We start from the raw sequence: 10,362 nt of genomic DNA on the forward strand, positions 1-10,362 counted from the left end.
CATGCTGCTGGAATGCACAAGGAAACCCTGTCATTTTTACTGAGGTTCTTTTGCTATTTGATAAGCCAGGCCACCCAATGAGGTGCAATTTCCACCAGAATTTTAGCAAGCATTGACAGGAAGCACTGAAGCTCTCCTAGATAGGACAGCTCTGAGCTGGGGCCAATTCCAAAAGCCAGCTTGGTTCTTCTCATGCATCCAATGAAACTCAAGACTGCCACAAGCTGTCTGGGGCACAGAAGTGGAGCTGATTCCCAGTATCATAACATTAAAGAATCCCATTTTGTGCAGGCAAGGGCTTCCTTCAAAGACAAATGGAGACTCAGGAACTAAAGCGAATTATGGTGAAGTCAAATGTAACACTTTTACAGGAAAAAAAAACACTCCGCCGATGAGGACACCCACTATGCCGCTGCCCTGAAACCTTACCTGTGTTACAGCACTGCCCCTTTCATGTTTCAAAGCCGTGCTTTGAAATGGGCATTGGCAAACCACGCTACTTTCCCTTTCTACAGCAGATCCAGTGCCAAACTTCTCTCCTTCCTGCCGCAAGCCCAGAACCCTGCGGTCCATGCGTGGGCTCTCCTCCCTTCCCCCTGCTCTCTGTGCGCTGCACTCACCTGCACAAAGACGCAGTCGGTGGACGCTGCAGCTGCAGCACTGGCGCTGAGAGTCAGAGGTCCTCCCTGGGCAGGGGGTGAACACTGCAGGGTGACTGCAAAATTCAAACACAGGGATCAGACTGCCAGAACTGCTGCCCAGGGTGCACAGTTCTATTGCTTACTTGCATTAAACACTGCAGTAACCACTCCGTAAGCTAACTCCCTGAAATGGATTATGACCTCCCCACTGATTGTAAGACTGACTTCTCCACCTTAAAACATATTTCTCCTAAAGTATGTAGACATATTTCAAACATACGTATTGTAGAATTAACCAACACACACACACACGGGATCTTCATATTCACTCTTCTCTGTCTTAATATCACCTTTTTGATTTGGCTGCTTGACTGTCTCAACACGACACACCACAGAAAGGGGATTCACAAAGGAAGGGCCTGCATGTTCACACACACACACCAGAATGAAAATGGGATCTTATTCCAAAAAGCAGCTCTGTAGATGAAGCAGTTTCTGCGGGTCTCAGGTTCTGGTGACACGCAGACAGAACTTACAAGGAAAGGCACTACTGGCAGGACAGACAATCTGTAAAATCTGCAGTCCTTCTGGGCGAGAGAGAAATCCTTGATGAAATCAAATCTTGGCCAATGTTCACAGTAATTAAATGGTACAAATGTGACTTGAGATGGCCACGTGATCAGACCCGTTTCTTTTCAATGCCTGACACCTACGCGGGATTCCTCACGAGACAGTTGCTATGATAACCAATATGGATTTTAATCCCTATACCAATTGCCCTTTTTCATACAAAATCGAGGAACTTTTGTCCAGTTTGGAGCAACAAACACAAGAGCTAAATAACATGGAGCGAGCTCGTGGACATCCTTCCACAGCAGCACGAGACACGTGTCTGACTCCTGTTACTTCCAAAGCTTATTGTGAGCAACCTTAGGATGAAATCTGGACATCTTTCAGAAGAACACTCTGTGACCTGCAAACATATTACAGATCTGCAATGTGCCAAAAATCTCATGATACCTGGGCCTCAGTCCCTCGGAACGCCAAAGCATGTTGACAAACCCAAGAAAACCCCCAAAGAAACCTAAAGGGCTACTGTAAAAACAGGGTGAGAGAGCAAAGCAGAGATTGGCTGTAACCTGCTGGAGTGATCCTAAGGAAACAAACATGTAGTACAAAGAGCCTAGTTCCTAAGAGAAGAAAAGGAAGAACCCAAAGGGAAAAAGCACTTGTGAAACAGGAGGCAAGTGTAAAACACAAAGTCCAGATCACAGGCTATAAAAAGCTACAAGTAGAAATTGCACAACTCTTGCACTTAGTAGAGCTTATACGGAAAGCAGCTCGTGAATCAAACGTGCTGTAATGCCTGTACATCAAGGGGAGGAGAACAAACATACCCGTGTAGCAGCCCAGCCTGGAGACCAATTCTGAATGGGTCTGAAGTGCGGAACGGTGCACAAAAGGAATGCTTTGCACTCAGAACACCTTTTCTTGGGGTTTTTTGCCAACTGCAGCAGTGCCTGATCTAACAGCAAGAAAAGCTGCACCTGTGGAAATCCCACTGATGGGCTCGGCCGGCAAAGGGGCCAATTCATTTGTAATACTTCAAGTCTTCCAGCTGAATCAAGATTCCACACACACCTGCTTCACCCACACACTTTTGTCCTTCCCTGCTCATTGCAGAGAAGGCATTTCTAAGCTCTTCTGTCTCTGATACAGTTCATCTCATCAGAGCCAGAAGGAATGAGCAGCTAAAGCACATTCTGTCACCGGCTGGTAGCAAGTAACGGACAGGGAACACACATCTCACTGCAAGCACACACGTCAGATACACACGCAGTGGCAGAGCACTGGGGAAAAACATTTCATGCACCACTTTGCAGGAACTTCTCGAGCAGCAAGTGGAGAACTTTTGCCGTACGTGTTGGATCCCGGCCTTGCAAGCACTGCCCTGGAGATGCGCAGCTGCCGGGTTCTGGAAGGGCAGCACCAGCTGGAGCCCATCGCTGAAGTGGCAGAAGGGAGCACACGGTCTGGAGAGTGTACGTGACCTCGGTGCAGCACGTGTTGAGGACAGGAAAGGGAGCCCCCTGGCCTGGGAAAGCTGGGGAAGCCCAGTGCCCTGGCAGCGACCCAACAGAACCCTGCCATGTTCTGGAAGGGGCCGGAGGCTGCTGGGAAGTTGTTTCCTGGAAAGCAGGGTGGTTCTGGCATGAGGCCGCTCTGTTGCAGCTAGGAAAGCAGCTGTCTGGACAAGGTTGTGGAGCCTCTCCTGAAGTCACCAGTCCTGCAAAACAAAGGGAAACAAGGACTAAGGGAAGGAGTTTTCACTAGCCCTGAAAGGCAGGATGAGGAGCCAAGGCTCCACAACATTCCCTGGGAAGACCACCTTTGCTCCAATATTCTTAATCCAGAAACAGACTCTATTATTACACCTAAACATAGAGTAACTGCTGTAGCACTACCACCTGAACACACAGGAACATCAGTGCTGCGCCAACACACAGACATCTCTGGAGCACTCAGCCTCCTGAAACCCTCAGGAGCAAGTGGCTTAGAAAAGTGCTATTACAAATCAAAATGGGCAGGAGCTGACTAAACCGGCGCAAGCCATTTAGGAAGTGCTGCGTGTTACATCAGGCAGTAAGGTAAAATGAAGGGGGAATGGTGAAGCAGGGCTCTACCAAACTCCAGTGCTGACAGCACACGGGCAGCCAAGGCAAGGGCAATGTCCAAATCCTAAACGTGACTCTGAGAGCACTTGATCACAAGTCATTCAGCTTGTCAAGGAAAACAAAACCAAAGCCAGCTTTTTCCCAGGTAGCTCAACCTAAACACTCAGACTTTGCCATTTTGTTACTTCCAAGATATTCCCTTTCGTCTTCCCTGGTTTCCTCTCTCAGTCAGTTATGGTTTCATGGAATGGTACTTGCCCTCATACGGTCGGTTACCCATCGCTTCACACAGATTTAACGACAGCTTATGGAGCAACCCTTCAAGGAGAAGTAACGGTCATCTGGTAGGCCTGTGCCAGCTCCACAGAGACAGGGTGAGGGTGCTCTTACTGCAGCCCCCGACAGAGGCTGTCTTGCAGCCGAGGGGCAGAGCAAACCACCCGCGAACCTCGCTCCCCGTGCCTGCTGGCACCGCATCTCCCTGCACGAACAACAACGGCTTTCCCGCACCGGCGGAGCTGAGCGGCCGCCAGCAAGGTCAGGCAACCCTGCTCCGTGCGGGGGTGCTGATCGCCAAACCCCAGAGCACCCAGTGCTTCTCGGCCCGCAGCCCGGGGCCACCCCAGCTCACCGGGTCTGGCAGCCTCGCCGAGCGTCGAGGGCGAGCACTGGGAGAGCTGGGCCGGGCGGCTGGGCAGCTCCAGGCCGGCCGCCAGCTTCGCTTTGTTGGCGCTCGTCCGGCGCTTGAGGTGCACGAGTAGCTCGGGGCGGTCGCGGCGGAAATGGGGGCTGTAGAAGTGGAGCAGGGCCCCGGCAGAGCTGCCGCAATCGCCCCCCGCCGGGTCCTGCAGGGGCCCGGGCCCCGGCCCCAGCTTGTGAAACCCGTACAGGTTCAGCTGTCTGATGATGCTGCCGAAGTTCTTGGTCTTAAAGAACTCGGCGGCCAGCGCCGCCCCGTCGCCGGCCGCCTCCGCGCCCAGCAGCTCTCGCTCGAAGAGCCGCTGGTCGATGAGCAGCCCCTCGCCACGGGCATCCCAGCGCACGGAGCCGCAGCGCGGGCTGTTCACCAGCTGCCAGAGCTTGGCCGGGAAGTGGCTGGGGTTGACAGCGCCGGGCAGCCGCTGCCCCTCCATGGCGCTCCCCGACAACGGACGCACCGGCCGCTCTCGCTGCACCGGCCGCCAGGCAACGCCCGGCCCCGTCGGCCCGCGCTGGGGGAGCGACACCGGCCCGCGCGCCGCCCGGCACGGGACCGGCTTCAGCCAGCGCTGCCCGCCGGCCCCGGCCCCGCCTCGCCCTCGGCACAGCCGCACCCGCAGCACCGCCAGAGCCCGCCGGGCCCGCAGCGGCTCCCCGGTCCCCCAGCCCCGCCGGTCCCCTCGGCCGCTCCCCGCTCCCTCAGCCCCAAGAACAAAATCAGGGCAAGAAGTTCAAAAACAAACCTGCAGCAACAAGACAAAAGCTCAAATCTCATCACTAGCAACAGCTCATCCCAGCTCTCCAACAAACTTTGCTCCTCTAGAACTAGACAGGGAAAAGGGAAACGCGAACCAGCAGTGATGCACAACGCAACTGCTCAGCACCCGCTCAGCGGTACCCAGCCTAACCCGAGGGGCGACCTGCGCCTTCCGGCTGACTCCCCCCACTTTATGTACCAGGTGTCCTGGCTCTGCTTCCTCCAGGATTCCCCTGCCCCTCCTCACTGGCACAGCAGGAGAGACTGGAAAGTCCTTGCTCAGCCGAAGTGCTACTCAGTAACAGCTAAAACAGCCGTGTGCTACCAGCGTGCTTCCCAGAACCAAGGCAGTACACAGCACTGCGCCAGCCGCAGGGAAGAGAATCAATTCTGGCCCAGCCAAATCCAGGACAGTATCCACACCTTATTCCACCGTTCCCTTCATGCCAGGTCAAACTAATTCTTCATAGGTTTAACACCTTCAGAAAAGAGCCAACATTCTTTCTGCATACCACTCTAAGGGCAGCAAGCAAATTCCTTGCACTTTTCCTTTCTCTGCCGGGCTGTTGTTCTTAGACCTCAAGGAAGAAGGCAGCACTAAACTCTCCCTCATAAGCACACAGAGGGCTCAAGGCAGCAAGTGGAGAAGCCAAAGAGAAGCCCATGTACATCAGCAGACCCCAGCACTCCAACAAAACAAAAACTCCTTTCTTCCCAAAGGAAAGACAAATTCAACTCACAGTTTTCCTCTCAGAAAAAAAACACAATAAAATGAACCCAGCTCCCTGCACACCTTCCTCTCCAAGCCCAACTCTCCCAGAACAATCAGCAGCTTCAGAGAACCTTCTGGTGCCTGCTAAGGGTAACAAAGCCCACTTGTGAGCACCCTGCTCCCACTCTTCTCACTGCTCATTCTGTAGCTGAAGCCCACCGAAAATAATCCACTGGGGTTTATGAGGAGTAATGGAAATATCAACTTCATTCCTACACATGGGGACCTCCAGAAAGGTGCCCCCAACACGGCAATCTGCCCTTGCCTTGCCACCTTAAACACCACTGCCGTACTGACCCTCTGTTGCATCACTTTGGTGTGCTGGAGCACGGCTCCACAGTGCCAACATCCAGCTGCTGTTCCCAAGCACGTAGCACCAGGACAGAAAGCAGTCGCTGAGCATCACCTAAACAGGGAAACCTGCAGAAGGGTGCCGCCAACACGGCAAAGAGACCTTGTTTGCCACCAAAAGCACCATCTGCGTTCTGCCCCTCTGCTGAATGCAGACAGGTGGCCTGGATCATGGACACACGGTGTGCCAGGACAGAAAGCTCACGCTGCACATCACCTACACAGGTATACCTTGGGAACAGGGCCACCAACGTGGGAATCCAGCCTTGCTTAGCCACATAGAAGTGCATCTGCGTGCTGCCTACCCAGTGCACTCTCAAGTGCCACAGAGCCAAGCTCCCTAAGTGGAAATGTCCAGATCCTGCTCCTAAGGCTAACATGTTAGAACAGAAACAAGTAACTGGACATGTTCTACACAGGGAGTCCTCTGGAACAGTGCTACCGACATGGATATCGTCACTTACTTACACACGTAAAACCCCCTCCCTGTAAAGCCTCACTGAACAGCACTCTCTGATGATCAACAAAACATCTCCCAAAGTGCAAACATCCAAATTATGATGCTCAGCATACCATAAGAAACAGAAAGCTGGTGCTTGGCATCACGTAAACATGGTGCCTTCCTCACCACTGACACCAACATGGAAATCCGCCTTTGCTTAGCCACCTAAACCACACAGGGCAGCACTCTCAGACACCCCATAAACCAGGTCCCTATGTGCCAATATCCAGACCCTGCTCCTAAGCCTCACGCCTTAAGACAGAAACAAATAGCTGGACACGTTCTACACAGAGAGCCCTCTGGAAGGGTGCCACCAACATGGATATCCTCACTTACTTAACTCGCATCAAACTCCATCTCTAAAGCCTCACTGGACACCACTATTCAGTGATCGAGACACCAGCTCCCTGAGCGTGAATGTCCAGACTCTGACGCTAAGCCTAAGGTGCCAGGACAGAGAGACGGTGCTGGGCATCACCTACAAATGGCGCTCTCTGCAACAGTGCCACCAACAGGGCAATCCATTTGGGTGGCAGCCCCTCTCTTTTTTTTCTCCCTAGGTTTTTTCCCCATGGTTTTCGTTAACCCCACGGTTATTTTATCCCCACGTTTTCCCCCTTCCAGTTCCCCTCCTGCTTCCGTTTTCACCTCCCCCCCATCCCCCTTTTTTAAATTATATTTTCCCCACAGGTTTCTCTTTTCTCTCTCCCTCCAGAGTTGTTCGGGGATTTTTTTCCTTCCGTTCCCCACCCCCAGTTCTTTTCCATAGTGTTTTTTGTTCCACGCTTTTTTCCCAGACTTCCCCCCCCCCGCATTTTACTCCTCCTCCCTTTTTCTCTCCCACTGTTTCCTGGCTGGGTTTTTCTCCCCAAGTTGGTGTGGGGATTTGGGTGCAGTTTTTGTTTGGTTGGGGTTTTTCTTTTTTCCATGTTCCTTTTTTTTTCCTGGATTTTTTCTCCACCTTTTTCTGTTCAAGATTTTTTCACACCCCCCCCCCCCGAGTTCTTTCCCCTCCCCCCCCACTACCATTTTTTTCTCTCCACTGGTTGTTGCGGGGGGTTCTTTTTTTCCAGTTTCTCCCCCTGCCTTTTTTCCTCCCCTCCACACTTCACCTCCCCCCCCCCCCCTTTCCTTTTCTTTTGCTGGGTTTCCCTAGTTTAGTGCTTTTTGTTTGTTTTGGGTGTTTTTTGAGGGGGGCAGGTGGTGTGGGTTTTGTTGGGTTTCTGGGATTGTTAAGTTTTGGGGGTTTTTATTCTGGTGTTTCTTACCCCCAAGTATTTTTTGCGTTTTGTTTTTTCTTTGTTCCTTTTTTCCGTTTTTTATTACGATTATTTATATTTTGCTGGATTTTATCTATATTTTTTATCAGTGTATTTTATCCACTTTTTCACACCGCCCCCCCTCCTCTCTTCTGGTTGGTGAGGTTTTTCCACACAGCCCATCCCCTGTCTCCCCTCCCACTTTTCTCCCCCGTCCCTTCTCCCGCCGAAATTTCCCCCTCCCCACCTTCCCCCGCCCCCCCCAAGTTGGTTGATTTCTTCCCCACAGTGTTGGGGTTATTCCTCCCCCCCCTTTTTATTTTGGCTGGGATTTTGCTCCAAGCTGCCGTAGGGTTTTGGGTGGAGTTTCTGTTTGTTCGGGTTCCCCCCCCCCCCTTGTTGTTTTTTTTTTCCGGGTTCTTTTTTTTCCAGGATTTTTTTCCACTTCTTTTTTCCTCTCCATTTTTAACCCCCTTTTTTCCCCCTCCCCCCCACCTTTTTATCTCTACCAGTTGGTAGCTTTTTTTCCAGTTTTCCTACCCTGCCTTTTTTCTCCTCTCCTCCACACTCCACCATAGTTTATTATTATTTTGTGTATATGTTGCTGGATTTTATCCGTATTTTTTTCCACTTTCCCCCTCCCTTTTTCCCCCCTCTTCTGGTTCGTGGGGTTTTCCACACTGCCGCCCCCCCCCCACCATCCCCACTTTTCTCCCTGTTCCACTTTTCTCCCCTGTCCCTTCTCCACCCAAAACCCTTCCCAACTGGTTTGGGACATTTTGCCTCTCCCCCCCCCCCTTTCGTTTTGTTTTTTGCTCTGTGTGCACACGCACATGTTTTTTGTTTTCAGGTTTGTGGCAAAGGAGGAAAAGGCGCTCGTTTTTTTGTGCAGGTGGGTTTGCTATCTCCCCCCCCCCCCCTTTTTTTTTTTTGAGTTTTTCAGGTTGTTTTTTCTCTTTTTCTGATTTTTATTGAGTTGTTTGGTTTGGTTTTTTTCTTCCTGCATTCTTTTCTCCCCACTTCACAGCGCCCCCGCCCCAGTTGGAGCCCACAGGCCCTGGCACCACCTGCCCACAGGGGCACCACCACCTCCAGAGGGACGTTTGTCTCCTCTCAAATGGGCTCCCCCTGGCCAGGGCAGAATTCCTTTCCTTCCCAGCAGCTCACATGGTGCTGTGGTTTAGTTCTGACCAGAACAGCCCAACACAGCCATGCAGCTTTTGCTGAACAGCATTTGCACAGCGCTGAGGCCTCAACAGGGAATGCTGCAGGGTGTACAGCAGGCTGGGAGGGGACACCCCCAGGCAGGTGACCCAGGCTACCAGAACAGGGATCATGCTCAGCAACGAGAGAAAAGGAAGGGTTTTAGGAGGATTATTCATCTTCTGCTCAGAGACTGGCATCAGCCTACCCACAGGAGGTGCCAGTGGTTGCCTCTGCCTCACTTGTGTTATTTTCTTCAGTTCTTGCACTTCTCAGACCATTTTTTCTTTTTAATCTTGACACACACCTCCACACACACACTTCCTTGCTTTAGTCCTCCATCCCCTATCACAGCAGGAGCAAGTGCAATAGAGGAAGCAGCTGTGTGGTGCTTTGCTGCCCACCAAGGACAAGGTCACAGTCCCTCAGCTGCACAGTCCAGCTCTGAAGCTGCTCCTGCTTTGAGCACAGAAACTTCTCCCAGTCTAACCCATCCTATGGAGCAAGGCACAAGCTTCTTTATTCCAAACCTCCCTCATAGAAATAGCTCTCAGTTTGCTAACAGCGAGTGCCACAGGGAAAAAAACCACCCGGCCCGGTCCCCGAACAGCCACAGCCCCAGGAGGTGGATTTGTGTGCGAAATTAACACCACAGGTAACTCCACCAGGCTAGAACTCCGTGCTATCCTGGGGGATGCACAACAGCACACTGCTTTGTAGCAGTTGTGTCGTTTCACTGAAGCCTCACACAGGCAGAAGGAGAGAGTCACCGTAGCTTAATCACAGGTAGAGAAATAAAGTGTAACAGGAGCAAGAACACCACCGGCAGCTGTGCACACCCAGCACCGTCCCTCAGGGCAAGGCAAACGCTTCCAAGCCCCCGCACCGCACCTCATGGGCCGGCTGCGGCACACACAGCCTCGGGTTAGCAGCGAGGTGCTTTGCTCGGGGTGGTTTTCAGCTCTCCTCAGAGTGCCCGCGGGCCCGCGCACCGCGCGCTCGATTCCCAATGGCTGCGCGCGCAGGCGCCAGTCACCGTTTCCCGGCGGGAACCGGCGGCCAATGGCTGTGCGCTGCGGAGACCCGCCGGGGACGTGCCCCGACGGCGCGGCGTGCACGGGGCTCTGTGGAGCATGGACGGGCCCCGGTGTTTGCATTGAGCCGGTGCAACGCGTCCCGTGCTGGCAGGGCGGGCACCGGGCTCACCCCACTGAACGGGCAGCACAAGGCTGGGGGCAGGCGTGCCCCCTGCCAGGAGAGGGACGGCAACCGCAGGACGAGGGGGAATGGCTCCCAGTGGAAACAGGGTAGATTTAGGTCAGCCTCTAGGAAAAAACTCCTCACTAGGAGGGTGGTGAAGCACTGGCACGGGCTGCCCAGGGAAACTGTGGCTGCCCCATCCCTGGAGCTGCAAGGGCTGGAGCAGCTCTGCTCTGGAGCCAGGCTGAGAGAGCTGGGCTGGTTCAGCCTGGAGAAGGCTTCTTAAGGAGAGACCTTAGAGCA

The 10,362-nt window shown here is 53.0% G+C and overlaps 1 protein-coding gene across 1 annotated transcript; it reads right to left on the reverse strand.

Annotated features, from left to right (window-relative positions):
- Positions 1 to 458: 458 nt before the first annotated feature.
- Positions 459 to 10,016, reverse strand: LOC133213717 (heat shock factor protein 5-like). Its single transcript, XM_061356137.1, has 4 exons — positions 9,852 to 10,016; positions 3,948 to 4,713; positions 2,563 to 2,928; positions 459 to 715 (listed from the first exon to the last, which is right to left on the reverse strand). The coding sequence occupies exons 1-4, from the start codon at positions 10,014 to 10,016 to the stop codon at positions 510 to 512; spliced, it is 1,503 nt and encodes a 500-aa protein (XP_061212121.1). The 3' UTR covers positions 459 to 509.
- Positions 10,017 to 10,362: the final 346 nt, after the last annotated feature.

Source organism: Neopsephotus bourkii, unplaced genomic scaffold (assembly GCF_033783945.1).
Source record: "Neopsephotus bourkii isolate Nb327-2 ecotype Australia unplaced genomic scaffold, CSIRO-AGI_Nbou_v1 NB_839, whole genome shotgun sequence".
NCBI classification, from domain to species: domain Eukaryota; kingdom Metazoa; phylum Chordata; class Aves; order Psittaciformes; family Psittacidae; genus Neopsephotus; species Neopsephotus bourkii.